At 39.1% G+C, this 22,621-nt stretch overlaps 1 protein-coding gene across 1 annotated transcript in view; it reads left to right on the plus strand.

The window, feature by feature from the left end:
* The window catches only part of LOC144381148 (uncharacterized), a 638,603-nt gene that overhangs the window by 354,044 nt on the left and 261,938 nt on the right, over nt 1–22,621 (plus strand). The window contains exon 5 of the mRNA XM_078067564.1: nt 13,205–13,328. Coding sequence (XP_077923690.1) covers nt 13,205–13,328 — 124 coding nt within the window. The remainder of the gene's footprint in view (nt 1–13,204; nt 13,329–22,621) is intronic.

Raw genomic sequence — 22,621 nt, forward strand, 5'->3', positions numbered from 1 at the left:
ATAGTTTCTTCTAACAGATCAAAATATACTCTAAATCTCTAGTGTATGGTTTTTTTCTACTCCCCCGCCTGATCACATTCTCTCCCTTTTTTTCTTTCTTTCTTTCTTTTTTTTTAATCCTATTCTTTCTTTTTTCAAACAACTTATCAAATCCTTTTTAAAAATTTTTTATAATTTCCATCTTTACAGTCATATTCCATCCCTTCATCATATCAACCCTTATTTTTGTACATATATAAGTTTTTCTTTCTTTAAAATTTTGGGAGGGACTTTCTTTTAACAGACCAAAATACACCCAAAATCTAGTGTGTGGCACTGATCTATAATCCAGCCTGATCATATTTGATCACATTCTGTTTTTGTTTTGTTTTGTTTTGTCCTGCTTTTGTTTGTTTTTATCTTTATCTTTTTCTTTTTTCTTTTTTTCTTTCTTTTTCTTTTTTCTCTCTTTCCCTTTCTTTTCCCACTGCTTCAGGTCTTTTCTGATTTGTTTAGAGTATATTTTCTGGGGACGTTGTTACCCTGCTAGCATTTTGTTCTCTCATTAATCTATTCTCCTCTGCACAAAATGACAAGACGGAAAAAATCACCTCAACAAAAAGAACAAGAGGTAGTACCGACTGCCAGGGACCTACTCAATACGGACATTAGTACGATGTCAGATCTAGAGTTCAGAATCATCACTTTAAAGATACTAGCTGGGCTTGAAAAAAACATGGAAGTTATTAGAGAAACCCTTTCTGGAGAAGTAAAAGAACTAAAATCTAACCAAGTAGAAATCAAAAAGGCTATCAATGAGGTGCAATCAAATATGGGGGCGCTAACTGCTAGGATAAATGAGGCAGAAGAAAGAATCAGTGAGATAGAAGACCAAATGATGGAAAATCAAGAAGCTGAGAAAAAGAGAGATAAACAACTACTGGATCACGAGGGCAGAATTCGAGAGATAAACGATACCATAAGACGAAACAACATTAGAATAATTGGGATCCCAGAAGAAGAAGAAAGAGAGAGAGGGGCAGAAGGTATAATGGAGCAAATTATAGCAGAGAACTTCCCTAATTTGGGGAAGGAAACAGGCATCAAAATCCAGGAAGCACAGAGAACCCCTCTCAAAATCAATAAAAATAGGTCAACACCCCGACATCTAATAGTAAAACTTACGAGTCTCAGAGACAAAGAGAAAATCCTGAAAGCAGCTCGGGAGAAGAGATATGTAACCTACAATGGTAGAAACATTAGATTGGCAACAGACTTATCCACAGAGACCTGGCAGGCCAGAAAGGACTGGCAGGACATATTCAGAGCACTAAATGAGAAAAATATGCAGCCAAGAATACTATATCCAGCTAGGCTGTCATTGAAAATTGAAGGAGAGATAAAAAGCTTCCAGGACAAACAAAAACTAAAGGAATTTGCAAACACGAAACCAGCCCTACAACAAATATTGAAAGGGGTCCTCTAAGCAAAGAGAGAGCCTAAAAGCAACATAGACCAGAAAGGAACACAAACAATATACAGTAACAGTCACTTTACAGGCAATACAATGGCACTGAATTCCTATCTTTCAATAGTTACCCTGAATGTAAATGGGCTAAATGCCCCAATCAAAAGACACAGGCTATCAGATTGGATTAAAAAACAAGACCCATCAATATGCTGTCTGCAAGAGACTCATTTTAGACCCAAAGACACCCCCAGATTGAAAGTGAGGGGGTGGAAAACCATTTACCATGCTAATGGACACCAAAAGAAAGCTGGGGTGGCAATCCTTATATCAGACAAATTAGATTTTAAACCAAAGACTGTAATAAGAGATGAGGAAGGACACTATATCATACTTAAAGGGTCTATCCAACAAGAAGATCTAACAATTGTAAATATCTATGCCCCTAACATGGGAGCAGCCAATTATATAAAGCAATTAATAACAAAAGCAAAGAAACACATTGACAACAATACAATAATAGTGGGGGACTTTAACACCCCCCTCACTGAAATGGACAGATCGTCTAAGCAAAAGATCAACAAGGAAATAAAGACTTTAAATGACACACTGGACCAAATGGACTTCACAGACATATTCAGAACATTCCATCCCAAAGCAACGGAATACACATTCTTCTCTAGTGCCCATGGAACATTCTCCAGAATAGATCACATCCTAGGTCATAAATCAGGTCTCAACCGGTACCAGAAGATTGGGATCATCCCCTGCATATTTTCAGACCACAATGCTTTGAAACTAGAACTCAATCACAAGAGGAAAGTCGGAAAGAACTCAAATACATGGAGGCTAAAGAGCATCCTACTGAAGAATGAATGGGTCAACCAGGAAATTAAAGAAGAATTAAAAAAATTCATGGAAACCAATGAAAATGAAAACACAACTATTCAAAATCTTTGGGATACAGCAAAGGCAGTCCTAAGAGGAAAGTATATAGCAATACAAGCCTTTCTCAAGAAACAAGAAAGGTCTCAAGTACACAACCTAACCCTACACCTAAAGGAGCTGGAGAAAGAACAGCAAATAAAGCCTAAACCCAGCAGGAGAAGAGAAATAATAAAGATCAGAGCAGAAATCAATGAAATAGAAACCAAAAGAACAGTAGAACAGATCAACGAAACTAGGAGCTGGTTCTTTGAAAGAATTAACAAGATTGATAAGGCCCTGGCCAGACTTATCAAAAAGAAAAGAGAAATGACCCAAATCAACAAAATCATGAATGAAAGAGGAGAAATCACAACCAACACCAAAGAAATACAAACAATTGTAAGAACATATTATGAGCAACTCTATGCCAGCAAATTAGATAACCTGGAAGTAATGGATGCATTCCTAGAGATGTATCAACTACCAAAACTGAACCAGGAAGAAATAGAAAACCTGAACAGACCTATAACCACTAAGGAAATAGAAGCAGTCATCAAAAATCTCCCAAAACACAAAAGCCCAGGGCCAGATGGCTTCCCAGGGGAATTCTACCACACATTTAAAGAAGAATTAATACCTATCCTTCTGAAACTGTTCCAAAAAATAGAAATGGAAGGAAAACTTCCAAACTCATTTTATGAGGCCAGCATTACCTTGATCCCCAAACCAGACAAAGACCCCATCAAAAAGGAGAATTACAGACCAATATCCCTGATGAACATGGATGCAAAAATTCTCACCAAAATACTAGCCAATAGGATCCAACAGTACATTAAAAGGATTATTCACCACGACCAAGTCGGATTTATCCCTGGGCTGCAAGGTTGGTTCAACATCCGCAAATCAATCAACGTGATACAATACATTAACAAAAGAAAGAACAAGAATCATATGATCCTCTCAATAGATGCAGAAAAAGCATTTGACAAAGTACAGCATCCTTTCTTGATCAAAACTCTTCAGAGTATAGGCATAGAGGGTACATACCTCAATATCATAAAAGCCATCTATGAAAAACCTACAGCGAATATCATTCTCAATGGGGAAAAACTGAGAGCTTTCCCCTTAAGGTCAGGAACGCGGCAGGGATGTCCACTATCGCCACTGCTATTCAACATAGTATTGGAAGTCCTAGCCACAGCAATCAGACAACAAAAAGAAATCAAAGGCATCCAAATTGGCAAAGAAGAAGTCAAACTCTCACTCTTTGCAGATGATATGATACTTTATGTGGAAAATCCCAAAGACTCCACCCCAAAACTGCTAGAACTCATACAGGAATTCAGTCAAGTGGCAGGATATAAAATCAATGCACAGAAGTCAGTGGCATTCCTATACACCAACAACAAGTCAGAAGAAAGAGAAATTAAGGAGTCGATCCCATTTACAATTGCACCCAAAACCATAAGATACCTAGGAATAAATCTAACCAAAGAGGCAAAAGATCTGTACTCAGAAAACTATAAAATACTCATGAAAGAAATTGAGGAAGACACAAAGAAATGGAAAAACGTTCCATGCTCATGGATTGGAAGAACAAATATTGTGAAGATGTCAATCCTACCTAGAGCAATCTACACATTCAATGCAATCCCCATCAAAATACCATCCACTTTCTTCAAAGAAATGGAACAAATAATCCTCAAATTTGTATGGAACCAGAAAAGACCCCGCATAGCCAGAGGAATGTTGAAAAAGAAAAGCAAAGCCGGCGGCATCACAATTCCAGACTTCCAGCTCTACTACAAAGCTGTCATCATCAAGACAGTATGGTACTGGCACAAAAACAGACACATAGATCAATGGAACAGAATAGAGAGCCCAGAAATGGACCCTCAACTCTATGGTCAACTAATCTTTGACAAAGCAGGAAAGAATGTCCAATGGAAAAAAGACAGTCTCTTCAACAAATGGTGTTGGGAAAATTGGACAGCCACATGCAGAAGAATGAAACTGGACCATTTCCTTACACCACACACAAAAATAGACTCCAAATGGTTGAAAGACCTCAATGTGAGACAGGAGTCCATCAAAATCCTAAAGGAGAACACAGGCAGCAACCTCTTCGACCTCAGCCGCAGCAACTTCTTCCTAGAAACATCACCAAAGGCAAGGGAAGCAAGGGCAAAAATGAACTATTGGGACTTCATCAAGATAAAAAGCTTTTGCAAAGCAAAGGAAACAGTCAACAAAACCAAAAGACAACTGACAGAATGGGAGAAGATATTTGCAAATGACATATCAGATAAAGGGCTAGTATCCAAAATCTATAAAGAACTCATCAAACTCAACACCAAAAGAACAAAGAATCCAATCAAGAAATGGGCAGAAGACATGAACAGACATTTTTCCAAAGAAGACATCCAAATGGCCAACAGACACATGAAAAAGTGTTCAATATCGCTCGGCATCAGGGAAATCCAAATCAAAACCTCAATGAGATACCACCTCACACCAGTCAGAATGGCTAAAGTTAACAAGTCAGGAAATGACAGATGTTGGCGGGGATGCGGAGAAAGGGGAACCCTCCTACACTGTTGGTGGGAATGCAAGCTGGTGCAGCCACTCTGGAAAACAGTGTGGAGGTTCCTCAAAAAGTTGAAAATAGAGCTACCATACGATCCAGCAATTGCACTACTGGGTATTTACCCCAAAGATACAAAAGTAGGGACCCGAAAGGCTACGTGCACCCCGATGTTTATAGCAGCAATGTCCACAATAGCCAAACTGTGGAAAGAGCCAAGATGTCCATCAACAGATGAATGGATAAAGAAGAGGTGGTATATATATACAATGGAATATTATGCAGCCATCAAAAGGAATGAGATCTTGCCATTTGCAACGACGTGGATGGAACTGGAGGGTATTATGCTGAGCGAAATAAGTCAAACAGAGAAAGACATGTATCATATGACCTCACTGATATGAGGAATTCTTAATCTCAGGAAACAAACTGAGGGTTGCTGGAGTGGTGGGGGGTGGGAGGGATGGGGTGACTGGGTGATAGACACTGGGGAGGGTATGTGTTCTGGTAAGCGCTGTGAATTGTGCAAGACTGTTGAATCTCAGATCTGTACCTCTGAAACAAATAATGCAATATATGTTAAGAAAGAAAAAAAGAAGAAGAAGAATGTAGCAGGAGGGGAAGAATGAAGGGGGGGAAATTGGAGGGGGAGAAGAACCATGAGAGACAATGGACTCTGAAAAACAAACTGAGGGTTCTAGAGGGGAGGGGGGTGGGAGGATGGGTTAGCCTGGTGATGGGTATTGAGGAGGGCACGTTCTGCATGGAGCACTGGGTGTTATGCACAAACAATGAATCATGGAACACTATATCTAAAACTAATGATGTAATGTATGGGGATTAACATAACAATAAAAAAAAAATTTAAATAAATGAGGCACTGGACCAAATGGACTTCACAGATATATTCAGAACATTCCATCCCAAAGCAACAGAATACACATTCTTCTCTAGTGCCCATGGAACATTCTCCAGAATAGATCACATCCTAGGTCACAAATCAGGTCTCAACCGGTACCAAAAGATTGGGATCATTGCCTGCATATTTTCAGACCACAATGCTTTGAAACTAGAACTCAATCACAAGAGGAAAGTGAGAAAGAACTCAAATACATGGAGGCTAAAGAGCATCCTACTAAAGAATGAATGGGTCAACCCAGAAATTAAAGAAGAATTAAAAAAACTCATGGAAACCAATGAAAATGAAAGCACAACTGTTCAAAATCTTTGGGATGCAGCAAAGGCAGTCCTAAGAGCAAAGTATATAGCAATACAAGCCTTTCTCAAGAAACAAGAAAAGTCTCAAATACACAACCTCACCTCACACCTAAAGGAGCTGGAGAAAGAACAGCAAATAAAGCCTAAACCCAGCAGGAGAAGAGAAATAATAAAGATCTGAGCAGAAATCAGTGAAACAGAAACCAAAAGAACACTAGAACAGATCAACAAAACTAGGAGCTGGTTCTTTGAAAGAATTAACAGGATTGATAAACCCCTGGCCAGACTTATCAAAAAGAAAAGAGAAATGACCCAAATAAATAAAATCATGAATGAAAGAGGAGCGATCACAACCAACACCAAAGAAATACAAACAATTATAAGAACATATTATGAACAACTCTATGCCAGCAAATTAGATAACCTGGAAGAAATGGATGCATTCCTAGAGATGTATCAACTACCAAAACTGAACCAGGAAGAAATAGAAAACCTGAACAGACCTATAACCACTAAGGAAGTTGAAGCAGTCATCAAAAATCTCCCAACAAACAAAAGCCCAGGGCCAGATGCCTTCCCAGGGGAATTCTACCACACATTTAAAGAAGAATTAATACCTATTCTTCTGAAACTGTTCCAAAAAATAGAAATGGAAGGAAAACTTCCAAACTCGTTTTATGAGGCCTCCATTACCTTGATCCCCAAACCAAAGACCCCATCAAAAAGGAGAATGACAGACCAATATCCTTGATGAACAGGGATGCAAAAATTCTCACCAAAATACTAGCCAATAGGATCCAACAGTACATTAAAAGGATTATTCACCACGACCAAGTGGGATTTATCCCTGGGCTGCAAGGTTGGTTCAACATCCACAAATCAATCAATGTGATACAATACATTAATAAAAGAAAGAACAAGAACCATATGGTCCTCTCAATAGATGCAGAAAAAGCATTTGACAAAGTACAGCATCCTTTCTTGATCAAAACTCTTCAGAGTCTAGGGATAGAGGGTCCATACTTCAACATCATAAAAGCCATCTATGAAAAACCCACAGCGAATATCATTCACAATGGGGAAAAACCGAGAGCTTTCCCCCTAAGGTCAGGAACACAGCAGGGATGTCCACTATCACCACTGCTATTCAACATAGTATTAGAAGTCCTAGCCACAACAATCAGACAACAAAAAGAAATCAAAGGCATCCAAATCGGCAAAGAAGAAGTCAAACTGTCACTGTTTGCAGATGATATGATACTTTATGTGGAAAACCCAAAAGACTCCACCCCAAAACTGCTAGAACTCATACAGGAATTCAGTAAAGTGGCAGGCTATAAAATCAATGCACAGAAATCAGTGGCATTCCTATACACCAACAACAAGACAGAAGAAAGAGAAATTAAGGAGTCGATCCCATTTACAACTGCACCCAAAACCATAAGATACCTAGGAATAAATCTAACCAAAAAGGCAAAGAATCTGTACTCAGAAAATATAAAATACTCATGAAAGAAATTGAGGAAGACACAAAGAAATGGAAAAACATTCCATGCTCATGGATTGGAAGAACAAATATTGTGAAGATGTCAATGCTACCTAGAGCAATCTACACATTCAATGCAATCCCTATCAAAATACCATCCACTTTTTTCAAAGAAATGGAACAAATAATCCAAAAATTTGTATGGAACCAGAAAAGACCCCGAATAGCCAGAGGAATGTTGAAAAAGAGAAGCAAAGCTGGTGGCATCACAATTCCGGACTTCCAGCTCTATTACAAAGCTATCATCATCAAGACAGTATGGTACTGACACAAAAACAGACACATAGATCAATGGAACAGAATAGAGAGCCCAGAAATGGACCCTCCACTCTATGGTCAACTAATCTTCGACAAAGCAGGAAAGAATGTCCAATGGAAAAAAGACAGTCTCTTCGACAAATGGTGTTGGGAAAATTGGACAGCCCCATGCAGGAGAATGAAACTGGACCATTTCCTGACACCACACACAAAAATAGACTCCAAATGGTTGGAAGACCTCAGTGTGAGACAGGAGTCCATCAACATCCTAAAGGAGAACACAGGCAGCAACCTCTTCGACCTCAGCTGCAGCAACTTCTTCCTAGACACATCGCCAAAGGCAAGGGAAGCAAGGGCAAAAATGAACTATTGGGACCTCATCAAGATAAAAGGCTTTTGCACAGCAAAAGAAACAGTCAACAAAACCAAAAGACAACCGACAGAATGGGAGAAGATATTTGCAAATGACATATCAGATAAAGGGCTAGTATCCAAAATCTATAAAGAACTTCTTAAACTCAACATCCAAAGAACAAATGATCCAATCAAGAAATGGGCAGAAGACATGAACAGACATTTTTCTAAAGAAGACATCCAAACGGCCAACAGACACATGAAAAAGTGCTCAACATCGCTCGGCATCAGGGAAATCCAAATCAAAACCTCAATGAGATATCACCTCACACCCGTCAGAATGGCTAAAATTAACAAGTCAGGAAATGACAGATATTGGCGGGGATGCAGAGAAAGGGGAACCCTCCTACACTGTTGGTGGGAATGCAAGCTGGTGCAGCCACTCTGGAAAACAGTATGGAGGTTCTTCAAAAAGTTGAAAATAGAGCTACCATATGATCCAGCAATTGCACTACTGGGTATTTACCCCAAAGTTACAAATGTAGGGATCCAAAGGGGTACGTGCACCCCGATGTTTATAGCAGCAATGTCCACAATAGCCAAACTGTGGAAAGAGCCAAGATGTCCATCAACAGATGAATGATAAAGATGTGGTATGTATATACAATGGAATATTATGCAGCCATCAAAAAGAATGAAACCTTGCCATTTGCAACGACATGGATGGAACTGGTGGGTAATATGCTGAGCGAAATAAGTCAATCAGAGAAAGACATGTATCATATGACCTCACTGATATGAGGAATTCTTAATCTCAGGAAACAAATGGAGGGTTGCTAGAGTGGTGGGGGGTGGGAGGGATGGGGTGACTGGGTGATAGGCATTGGGGAGGGTATGTGCTATGGTGAGCGCTGTGAATTGTGTAAGACTGTTGAATCACAGATCTGTACCTCTGAAGCAAATAATACATTATATGTTTTAAAAAAGAAGAAGAAGAAGAAGGTAGCAGGAGGGGAAGAATGAAGGGGGGGAATCAGAAGGGGAGACCCACCATGAGAGACTATGGACTCAAAAACAAACTGAGGGTTCTAGAGGGGAGGGGGTTGGGAGGATGGGTTAGCCTGGTGATGGGTATTGAGGAGGGCACGTTCTGCATGGAGCACTGGGTGTTATATGCAAACAATGAATCGTGGAACACTACATCAAAAACTAATGATGTAATGTATGGGGATTAACATAACATAATAAAAAAAGGGCGGGGGAGAAAAAAAGAAAAGAAGCATCACTTGTGTTCAGAACAAAGACCTCTGAAAGACCAGGCTGTTCTGCAGCTGAGATTAACAAACCTGAGACCAAACATAACTTTAAATTCCTTCACCTTTAGAAAAGGAAAAGAACCTTATGATCATGATATAAAGTCATACTAGGGAAATCTGAAAAACATTTGATTCCCAAATGCTTCCAAACGCGCCAAATTTCTTCAGTGTAGGCGGCAGCCCGGGAAGAAATGATGAAATCTATTCTCAAATCAGGATCAGGCTCTGGCTGTGAATGTAATATTAGAGCAAGCCACAAAGAAATAATCAGGGACCTGTTTGCGGTAAGGATAAGTCACCGAAAACTAAAAGACTCAAAATGCAAGATGACATTAGCTCGCAGGCCATTCCGGACATGGCAGATCACTCTGCGGTGTGGAAGCAGCAGAATTTGGATCCGCTAGCTGAGCCACGTGGAGGTCCAAAAGGGTGGCTGTCTTTTGTCCGAGTCAGGAAAATAATGGCAAAAGAAACCCACAGTCAGAGGGCGCCTGGGTGGCTCAGTTGGTTAAGCGACTGCCTTCGGCTCAGGTCATGACCTGGAGTCCCAGGATCGAGTCCCGCATCGGGCTCCCTGCTCGGCAGGGAGTCTGCTTCTCCCTCTGACCCTCCTCCCTCTCATGCTCTCTGTCTTTCATTCTCTCTCTCAAATAAATAAATAAAATCTTAAAAAAAAAAAAAAAAAGAAAGAAACCCACAGTCAGAGGTCGGAGAATAGCAGCTTCAGGAAGCGGACCCCTGGAAGGGAGCCAGAGCCTATACCTGCCCTAAAGAGGGTCCACCTCTGAAAGAACCTGGCAGGTGTTTGAAACTCGAGAATGCACAATGAGGGATATCTTGTTCAGTGGTCCTGTAGCTGAAGACGGGGGCGTTTTTCCTGACATTGATCATCAGAATGGAAATAAAGAGGTTGCGCTGGAACTTGACTCAAGAAAAAAAAAAATGTTGTAATCTCTGAGTCCAGCTAGAACTTACAAATATTTATTTGTATTGTGTCATGTCTCGAATTATCATTGTGCTGGAATAGAATAAACGATAGAACACTGGGGATAACCAGCCCTGCAACGTGCACAGAGTTTAGAGCTGTAGCAAACACGCCAAGTCTGGCTAAGGCAAGGACTAGGATTTTCATTTATTTTTCAAATTAAAAAAAAATTCTGAATTAAAAATGTCAAGGGATCTGATGGCAATAAAAGGACTTGCCAAATAGGCTTATTTAAATTTTACTGAGTATGTTTTGCATCGTGCTAGAAAACCATGGGGACAAAAGGAAATCAAAGAGCTTGATTTTTCTGGGGATACAAGATGCACACGACAGGTAACAGTTACGCAATCATTCAAAGCCACAATTCAAGTGATGTCACAAAACTGAAATTGGTGCTAAGGGGCCTCAAGTCACTGTTGGAGAGTTCCATCCCTTTACTGTCACTGTACCATAATGCGTCCCCACTTTATTTGAATATGTGACCTTTTATCAGCCATGAAACTCCCCTGATTCTCAAGGTTTGCATTTTTAAGATGTTGGACTTTTTAAGGTGTTGGACTTGAGACTCCCCTCCCCTCAAATCTCTGTGGATCTTGGATGATTTTCAAAAACCTGTATGGACACTTCCTTCTTTTCCAGACTTTCTTCTTTTCCTCTCTTCTTTTCCAAGTAGGAAACCAACTAAAGTTGAAATATTGAAGATCTAAGAGGAAACCAGGGGTGGTAAAAGTAAAGGAGCCAAATGAACCTTCCTTTAACACAGTATCTATTTATGCCTGGTCAACCAGTGTCCCTAGTCTCTCAAGTGAGAATTAAATGTTTAGAATCTAATCAGTCCACCTCTGGCCTTTTAACCTTAGAATCTCTATAAGTCATTAAGGGTTTAATATTTGAACCGGAAGGTGGAATGAAGAAATATAATTCCTGATTAAATAAAACAGAAAATATAGAAATTGTTTCAAATAAAAAAGATATAACATAAAAAATAAAAACTTCACTTATTTAATACGGTTTTTGCTCCACCCCTTTGATTTGAAATGGTATGAATGATTATTGTCAATGGCAACTGACGTAGATCTTAAACAATACTCTGTCATTCAAGAATAAAAACTAGAGCATTGTTATTCAGCAGTTGTAATCCTGTTAGGCTAGTTTTGGGGGTTTCATTTAGGACTGATTCCATGGCATTTAGTATTGAGCTAATTCCTTCAAATTATCATACTGACTCCACTAGAGTAGTATTTTTTTTTTCCACTTTAACTAACAGATTTGATAAAGTTGGGGTGTCTATTTCCTTTCTCCCACTTGCACTGACAAGAGTAGTAATCATATTACATGTGTAATGCTATGGGAGGAGATGTTCATATTTTTTTATATTGCACTATCTCTCTTGAGTTATTGCGCTAGGCAAGAGTCAATGGTAGAATGGTAGGCATAACCAGCCCATGACATGTACACAGAGAGTTTTTATTGTAGTACATACAAGAGAAAACTAGGGTGCAGAAAATTAAGGAGACTTAACGAAGTGACTCTGTCAGTCTTGTTTTCTAGGCTGTTGCTGTAAATATAGGAACATGTGAGCTTTGGAATAACACAGCGCACTATCAGAATCTAGTATCATCCTGTAACTTTCTACACACCAGTGATTTGGCAAATAATTTACAAATAGACACATGACTGTAACTCTAAGGTATAGAACTCTCTTTTTTCATACCAATCATTCACTTCTTAGTGTAACCTCTCTTTTATTATTGGAGCATTTTCAGCTGTAGTCCTTCCATTGATGAGGCTAATCCCTAAGTGCATTTGTATCTTGGAAATTCACTCTGGCATTTTGATGTGGTGTTGAAGAATTAGAATGTGCTTATAACTAAAGTAATTGAGCACAACTTCCACTTTAGGAGTTTCACAGGGAGGAAGGGAGGAAGAATTTGTAGCCAAGTAAAAAGAAATTGAAATATCTTAGCTTCTTCGACCATAGCTAACAATTTTCTCAAAGTTATTAGATTATGTTAGAACATTTTTCAAAGTCGGCTGATTGTATCTTCTTACTCATCTTTGTGGCTTTATGTAATACCCATAAGCATTTCTGGAGTAATTTTAAGTAGCACATGTGAAGTGTGTCTTTGAGAATTTATGGGTGCTATTTATTGGAGTCACTGGGTTGTCTCCATGAGATTTCCAACAACTATAAGCTCACAAATGATCTACAAGGATCTCAGCTACTAGAATTCTGAAAGTTACAGTGAAACTAAACTATTCAAAATCGTAGGGTTAGATGTATATTCAGCTATAGAAAGGTAATGGTTAAGTTTTGTCAACTTGACAGGGCCATGGGATGCCCAGATATCTGTTTAAACATTATTTCTAGGTGTTTCCAAATGAGATTAGTGTTTGAATTGGTAAACTTAGTAAAGCAGATGGCTCTCTCCAGTGAGGGTGGTGCATCATCCAAGCCACTGAGAGCCTGAAGAAAACAAAAAGGTGGAGGAAGGTTGATGTCATTCTCAGCCTGACAGTTTGACCTGGACTTTGAGCTTCTCCTGCCCTGTGTGTTTCTGGTTCTCAGGCTTTCGGATTGGAACTAGAATATACACCATCGGCTCTCTAGTTCTCAGCCCTTTGAACTTCACTTCCCTGCATCGCTACTTTGAAGATGGCAGATCACGGGACAACTCAACCTCCAAAATCATGTGAGTCAATTCCTTTTTTTATATATATCCTATTGGTTCAGTTTCTCCAGAGAACCCTGGCTAATACAAGAGGAAAGAGGAATCTAGGTAATTCAAAGGTTTGTCGTAGAGCTCCCTGATTTGCCTAGGAGATGCAACTCTTAGGTCTTCTATGGTGGAAGAGTATTCTGCTTCCTAATAGCTAGAGGCCTCCCCCCCTCCCTCTACAAACTAAATGCATGTAGTTTGTACTTTCAGTAAGCTCACTGTTGAAAATCTACTGGGCATCATGCTAGCCCCTAATGATAACAAAAAAAAAAGAGTGGCTGCTCTTTAGGAACCTACTGTCAGAGTTCTAAGATGACTCATTCTCTTCCTTAATTGAAGGTGATAGAGGAAGTATGCATTCATGCCATCATTTGAGGATTAATTAGCTACCTAATATCTTAAAGGCTCTGTGCTATGTGATGTGTATAGACTAGTGTACAAGGCAGATTTGGCTTTTGCTCTCCTAGTTTTTGCTAAGGGAAGATAGACAAGCAGATGTTTCATCACTATCGTTACATGTGTGCAAAGAGAAGGGGTGAACAGAGAGGATGTGAGAAAGCCGACACCTGGTGGGTTGGGAAGGGGAGGTGGAGGTGAATGCTGAACCATCTAAACGATAAGTTTAAAGGTCACTCAGGGAAATGGAGAGGGATTTGTGAAAGAACATTTGCAATAGCCAGCCGTGAGGCAGAAACAGAAAGGTCAAGGTGATGATATGGTAAAGAGAGGAAGAGGGGAGTTCTATGAGGTGAAGACAGAGAAATGAGGCCAGCTATCACAGGGCCCCACAGGCCATGCGCAGGATTTCTGTCTTGGCCTAACAGTCTTAGATCTGAAGCAGACCGATGGGATCCGATGTTTGCATTACTAACAAATTTTCCTGCCTAGTCTGTGGAGAATGGATTAGAGGTCAGAGGTACAAAACTACTGTTAGAAGTCCAGGTAATAGTGATGGAGGAGGTGGAGTAAAAAAAAAAAAAAAGCACAGATTTGGGAGCTATTTAGGAAGAAAAATAGAAATGAGTAAAAGATTGAACATGGGAGATAAGGAAAAGTCTGATAACCAAGGCTGACTTCCAGGCTCCTGGCTTGGGCACAGAATGGTTGGTACAACCTTTCACTAAAATGGAGGAAAATGGGGGAAAATTAAGATTGGGACAAGGTGAGCTATGGCAGATCAGAAGGAGGATGATATTAAGGGTGACTCAGGAGCGTGCATCTAGGCAACTGGTACATGTAGTGAAAGTAAAGACTACATGAGTGTGTGTTTAAGCCTTTTGAGGGAGGGTGCATGTTTAATCATTGTCAAGGATCACAATACCATTTAAAAATTTGTGTGCATTCATGACTCTCTACCATAGATCAAGGATTTAAATAACTTAATGAGTAGCATGGCAATATTTGTCACTCGGTTATTAATACAGCATTGTTTATTTAATCTCTCTTCCCTCCTCTCCCTGGTTTACTTCCCCACAATCTCTGTCCTCTGTTGATCCAGATGATGGTATTGAAAGAGATGGTCAGTGGAGTCAGATTCCATAATTCAAATCCTGATGTTCCTTCTTGCTAGTTGTAGGATTCTGGCAAATTGGCCAAACTCTCCGTACATGTTATATTATATTATATTACATCACGTTACATTACATTATATAGGTTACTTATGATATTATTCACCTATACTACTACTGCAGGAGATTTGTGACATTTTAATAGGAATATCTATCTAAAAGATCTGGTACACTGCTTAGTCTATGGCAGATGCTCAAAAAAATAAAATGACCACTGCCCTATAGTATCAGAATGCCCTTGTTTCTATCCTGACACTCTCTCACCTGGCAAACCAAGGTGGTAGGTAGGTTCTCCTACTCCACCCTTTAGTGAGAATAGAAGATGGGTATCATTCTCATTTTAGCTTAATATCTGTGTCACCATCACAGGGAAGCCTCCCCACTTCCCTCTCCCGCTGCTTGGCTTGACCCTCTCCAAAGAGCAAGAGAGCCTACCCCTCAAGTACCACTGGGGCCAAGAATTTCCTCCTTATGTTTCTGCTATTTCCACTTACTCACCTTCAAAAACAAAAGGTGAGGAGTTCTTTTCGTATACACGGGGGCACATTAAAGTTTCCTCAGGTTCCATCTGTGTGGGTTGGAGGTAGCCTCCTGCCTGCGCAACTTTCCCTTTTAGCAGTACACAGACCCAGAAATAATGTCCTGGCCTTGGGTGCCCAACATGCTTTTGACGGAAACATTTGAGTAGTTGTTTATGTGGACATAATGCTAGTTTCGGCTGCCAATTTTAGGATGAAATGGCTTATATTACTACAAAATGTTAGCAGAACATGTTTTCCAAAATAAATATCATTAAATCTACACTCCCACCAACTGATTAGAGACTTGAACTCAGAAAATATGGCAAAAACAGCACAACAGCAAAAGCAAGAAAAACACACGCTCACTTCATATGGTAAAAATGACCCTTCCCCTCGTCTCTGGGAAGCACATCCACTCGGTGGATGAGAACAGTGAATTCGGCTCCCTCCGCACATAGGGAAATCCCACAAGGTTCCTGTCTATCTCTTTCTAGCTCACAGTGCATTAAATGTTTTACTGAATTTACATTTTCGTGACTTGAGTTTACACTTTTAAATTAACACCAACTCTTTATTTTTTATTTATAATTTAAAAATAAACCTGATCAGAAATCCCTGAAGAACAGTTTTGGTTAGTCTGAGGAGCAGTATGCCTGAGGAAAGTTTCACTAAGAGCCTCAAATATATTTAAGTATTGTCTTCTGGAGCTCAGGGTCCTACCTATCTTCAGAGAAGTTATCTTTATAGTTCTGAGAGTTAATGAGCCATGAAGGGATCATTTAAGCGCTGAAGTCACAGCAGTGGCCATATGAGTTTGTCATTGTGATGACACTTTTTAGAAAATCATCTCAATTTGTACCCTGTACTTTGAGAAGAGGGAAAAAAAATTATACCTTATTCTTACCCATTACCTCCATCTGGGATACAAGCAATGTCGGATTAAACATATGGCATATAAACAGTAATTTAATTAAATGTGAACAAAGCCTTTTCATGCACCATATTTAAATTTTGAAATGTTGCCCAGTTTTCTTTCTATTTGAAATACATGAAACAACAGGAAAAAAAAAAAAAAAGAAAGAAAAAAGTCACATACTTAATGACAGATGTGATGTTGACATGTAAAGTACTATTGCTATGTGATAGGGCTTGACTCTGTCAATAAAAGGTAAGCTATGTGAAGTATGCTCCACCTTGGTGCTCAATAGGACTGAGTGTTTTTGTCCCATCCAACCTATCATTTTAATAAAATTGCTAGCATAACTTCCTTGTGATTTTATCCAATTGTAGCACCAGAAATATTTTGATTTAAATCATGCTAGTGTGTTTTAAAGAAAGTCCATTCACAAGCTAGTCAGGAAGCACTTATATAAACTTATAGGTTGTCTTAGAAGTTCCCGGGCACACCAAGAAATAAATATAGGCTTAAAAAAAGATGAGTTTGTGAACACTGCCTGTACAGAAGATTTGAAATTTGTTTAGTTAGCGGCGCCTGGGTGGCTCAGTTAGTTAAGCGTCTGCCTTTGGGTAGGGTCATGATCCCAGAGTCCTGGGATGGAGTCCCGCATTGGGCTCCTTGCTCAGCCGGGAGCCTGCTTCTCCTTGTTCTTCTTCCCCTCCCCCTTTCTCATGCTCTCACTCTCTTCTCTCTCTCTCTCTCTCAAATAAATAAATTAAAAATCTTTTAAAAAATTTATTTAGCTAATTATGGACTGATTCCTACAACAAAACCAAAGAATTTGACTAAAGACTCCCATAATATTAGTAAAATAATTACCAAATATCTTCCATGATATTAATAGAATAATTATTAATAGAAGAATGAATAAAATAATAGAACAGAATCCATCAGGTTGGCCAAAAAGGCAAAAATGAAAACAGATTATGAGAATCCTCAAATATTTCTTTTTCTTGATGGAAATCATCAGAATTCTGCAAAGATCCTACCTCTTACTGCACAAAGTAAAATGTCTGAGGCAGATAAAATGGTATATATGAAAGATCATCCAATAGACTGTTTTATTTTTTTGGAAAGCCTTCACATTTTTTTTTTTAAAGATTTATTTATTTGACAGATAGAGACACAGTGAGAGAGGGAACACAAGCAGTGGGAGTGGGAGAGGCAGAAGCAGGCTTCCTGCGGGGCAGGGAGTCCGATGCGGGGCTCGATCCCAGGACCCTGGGATCATGACCTGAGCCGAAGGCAGACGCTTAACGACTGAGCCACCCAGGCACCCCAAGCCTTCACATTTTAAACAAAGTCATTTATTATCTCTTGTATTCTAATTGCCCAATTACTACCTTTATTCAAGCATTACAGTACTTATGAAATGGATTCCTCACAGCCCCGTCCCTGATTCTCGTACAATAAGTTCAGATAAAAACCTGCCTGGAAACTTGTGTTAGTAATATAATTAAGTCAACCAGTGGAAGTATAACAAGGCTTTCAGAAAGAGAGCTCTGAGGCTGGATGTTCCTACTCCTCCATCTGACAGTGTCATGTGCTATACACACGTTTTAAAACTCATGATGGCTTTCGATTCAGTTGTCTTCACATTCTTCAGCTTCCATCTTCTAGAGGAAAAAAGACCAATAAAATTCAAAACGTGTTGTGCCGAGCACTTTTTTCCATTAATTTTTAAAACCAGGCATCTGGCGAGGAAATAAAATCGGAGTGTTGCCGACTCATTTACACTTAACTCACCAAAATGTTCCTTTTGAAAAGAGAAGTGACATCCAACAAGTCTTCTGAACCTTTTTTTTCTTTTACATATTAGTCCCATCATGTCAACTCCCAGTTCCCAAGGTTCAAGGTTGGTTCACAGCTTTGAACCCATATGCTGAGAATGAGCATGGAACCTCACAAAACAAACACACGTTGCTGTGACCCCCTCGGGGAACACTTCCACTTGAGCTTTGGGTGTGACATTTTGTCACTGCTACTTCAATCTCAAGTTACACTGGGAATGAATGAGGCAAGTGGGGGAAAAAAAAGAAACTTTAAAAAGAAGAAAGGAAACCGGAAATGACTAACTCACTTGGGATGTGGTGCAGGGACAGGACGCTGAGCAGGAAGTAGATAGAGGCCCCACAGTCGCTCTGCCCAGCTCCGACACTAGCTGGGGCATAGCCAGGGCAAACCGATGCCCGTCTAGTCTGAGCAGTGAAGTCCACAATTATAAAAATGAGAGCGTTAGAATTGATAAAGTTGAATGAGATGATTATTGTGGTTCCTTCTGCCCCTGATACTTGTATTATTTTATGAATTTATCCCTGAAGAGGGAAGCAAGCCAGACTACTTCATGAGCTCATGATCATGATCATGCCCCAAACTGGCCCTTCCCCTCCTGCTGTATCTGTCTGTGCCCTCTCCACTCCCCAAACTGCTCCCAGAACATTCCCCAGTCCCTTGGCTGCTCCCATCCCTCCAGCGTCAGGTTCCTATTGATCCACTTCTATTTCATGTTCCTATTGATTCATTTCTAGTTCATGTTCCTATGGATCTACCTCTCTGAATCTTGAATCTTCTGCTTCCTTCTGTGGCCATTCTTGGACATGACTTGGTTCCTCTCATACTTACATGGGATTTGGCCTCAGAACACCTTCCATGGTTTGCAGTCGGGTCTGTGAACCCCTTGCTGTCTTCAGTCACAAAAGGCCAGCTTCCTGCATCAGACAGCTCTCAGAATGTGTGTGGATCATGAGAATTGTTCTAGATTTGACTGAAGCTTTTGTCAGGTGTAAGAGCAGACAAAAACATTAATCTGTGATAACTTTTACTCAAGTGCTCTGGTCTAGAAACATATTCAAGTTGGGGGGAAAGAAAAAATATTTCCAGCCTACCTCTGTGAAGACAGAGGAGCTGTTTCATGGATATGCGTTTAATACATTTTACTGAAAAGGAAAGGAGGTCATTGGGTCATCAGAAGTTCTGAAAAGTTTCCTCGGTCCTTTCTCATAGAAAAATTAACGTATTGACTTCTACACAGTGTTTAGTACACATGGACTACTGTGGGGCTGTTTGTGCTGACCTCGAAGTTCTTTTATTTAAGGAACATTATACAAATTAATGATGATCTATATTAATATGATGTATATTGCAAGTCCCCTAATTAAACATCTTCACATTCTAAAAATTCCCATTATGCTTGTGATGATTTTGATGTTTTTTGGTCCCTTCTTGTGTTTTTCCCTTTAAAGATCTTGTCACCATGTGTGTGGGGATTAGTTTTCCGAGTTTCAAACTCCTTGGAATCTCCTCAGTTCTCCATTCAGAATCAGGCTTAAGCTCTTCCAGGTTCTGTTTACTGCTAGCTGATGATGACTTCCTTATCCAAATGGGGGAAAGACTTTTGAACATATATTAAAATGTGTGTATGATTTCTGAGACATCAAATAGCTGGAATAACAAGTCAACATTTTGATGAGTTAAGTGTAAATTAACTAAAAACACATGTAGTAAATTCTCCTTGAAGCACAGATGGTTTGAGAAACCTAGAAGTGCTTGGGAAAAATATGGCTTTTATTTTTGTGAACCCCCCAAGTTGGAAAAGTAATTGGAGATTAATTTCCATCTCTTTCCAGTTGTTGCTTTACATTTTTAGTAGATTATATCCTTTTCCTTTGTTTTTAACCTGAATAATCTAAGGAATGAAAGTCCTTTCTTTTTCCCTCTTCTTTTTCTTTCCTACTTAAGGATGAGTGGGCATCAGGGGCAAGAAACCCATCTTCCAAGGGTAGAGAGTGCTAATCTGATAAATATCAAGACACTGGTCAGCCATGTTTTATTATGGAGGAAACCTTGGAAGTACAGATAAACCTATTTGGGGCTCTGCTTTACCCCTATTTCCTTTGTTTTGGCAGAGGTATCTTTTTTACTATTACATGGCTAGGTGTTGATCTTCTAGTGTAGATGTAGAAATGTAGCATGGCCTGTCTTCATCCTGCTTCATTTCTGGGCCCTAGGTTTCCATTGGATCAAGCAAAAAGAAGGCCATGGGTGGTGAGGTGAGTTCAGGGTTGCAGAACTGGTGTTGAGGCTGATGCCCAGTTAATATCAAGTGATATTTTCCTTAGCCTTCTTCGAACACATCTCTCCTGCACGAATCTTCTAAAAAGAAAGAATAGTGAAACCAAAGCAAGATTCCAGCTCTCTAGACCAGAGAAATAAAATGAAATAAAGGCAGAATATTATCGAGCATCATCTAACACCACTCCATTATTACGACTTCTGATGCTTAGAATATTGATATTGTACCAATATTCAGAGTACCTCCTCCTAAAGTCATTAAACTTTATATGACAATAGTAAGGTATTTTCTATAATACTTGTTCATCCAATCATTTATTTTTTCCATTTTAGTGTTTTTTATTCACTTTTTTAAATTATAAAAGTAATATATACATGTTTACCATGGTGTATAAATTCTAAAGGAAAACATGATCATATCACCAAATCATATCACTACTAATAATCACATCCCTACTCATGGAAGCATTTTTACTAGGCTGATGTATTATTTCAAGCCCGTTTTCATGTTTGTGCATGTGTGTGAGTAGATTTTGATGTTTTTTGCAGAAAAAATATAAGTTCACACTATACCACATTATTTCTCAACTTGGTATCTTCATTCAAAAGCCCATTCTGAAAGTCTGTCTAGTTCAAACACATCTTTTTAAATAAGAGCTTAATCTTCTATATCATTGTTACCTGTGATATGTTCAGTCATTTCATAACTGACAGACTTTGGGGTCGTTTCCAGTTTCTCACCACACTGAAGAGTTTTGCTCTACAAATCCTTGCACATATGTCCTTGCATTCTGGGGTTTTGATCTATGCAGTATTGGTGCTCAAAAAAGGGATTGCTCAGCCAACTTTTAATTTATAAAAGATATAACTACATTATTGAGAAGGAAGGGAAAAATGAAGGGGGCGAAATTGGAGGGGGAGACGAACCATGAGAGACTATGGACTCCGAGAAACAAACTGAGGGTTTTAGAGGGGAGAGAGCAGGGGGATGGGTTAGCCTGGTGATGGGTATTAAGGAGGGCACATACTGCATGGAGCACTGGGTGTTATATGCAAACAATGAATCATGGAACACTACATCAAAAACTAATGATGTACTGTCTGGTGACTAACATAACATAATAATAATAAAAAAAAGAAATGTAGAAATGTTGAGAACATCCACTTCTCTATATACTCTTTTTATTTTTGTATATTTGATGAATAAAAATCGTTTTTTTGTTTTTCTGAGTTTCTTTCTAATCCATTAATTTCAGTTTTGTATTGCTGAATTTTTTATCAGCATTTATTTCTGTAATTTAAAATAATAATGATAATAAATTCCATAAAGAGAACATTGCTAATGCAAAAATTTAACACAAATCAAAAAAGAATGAGTGAGGCCACGTGTTAACATGGGAAGATGTCCACCACAAACTAAGTAATAAAATCAAGATGCAAAACAAAATGAGTAATATAAATATTAACTATATAAAGCAAAACAAAACATCCCTCTTAGACTAATTTTGCAACAGTGTTCACCAAAATGATAACTGTACTGCTTCTGAGTACTCTCTTTGGAGAGAAAAACTTCCAAATTTTACTCTGAAGACACATTTCTACTGTGTACATTTGCATGCGTGTATATTATTTTGTACCTAAAAACAACATAAAACCTTTAGTTGATAAAAAGTAGCTGATTGCAGTATGGCCTATAATGATATGCTGCTTTCTCTGGGCCATAACACCTCCATTTTCTCCCATGGTCGCTATTAATATGTTGTACTGAATTTGACCTTGTCTCCTAAAAACTGTCAGGCTCGAGCTGGTATTCTCCAGATAGGATTAATGTCGGTGCGAAATTCCTCTGGCTCTGTAGTCCCAACACAATCTAATTAAGAGCAGCGAGTGTAGGTCACATTATTCAGGTAAGAAAATCAACATCAAGATCACACTTCCAAGTGGAAATGTTGTACCTGTTAAAACACTATCTCAATTGCTAAGTTGCAGTTCTCTTAAACTTCATCTAGATGTTGGTATTTGTCAGACCCTTCCGACAACTTTTGACATGAGCCATGCTCAATATTTAGCGATGACATATATACGAGAGTAATTTCCAAGTTGGTTCTGTGGCATAATTTTCTTCTTTGAGGATATTACTGTCATTTG

The sequence above is a fragment of the Halichoerus grypus genome, chromosome 2 (assembly GCF_964656455.1).
Source record: "Halichoerus grypus chromosome 2, mHalGry1.hap1.1, whole genome shotgun sequence".
NCBI lineage: Eukaryota > Metazoa > Chordata > Mammalia > Carnivora > Phocidae > Halichoerus > Halichoerus grypus.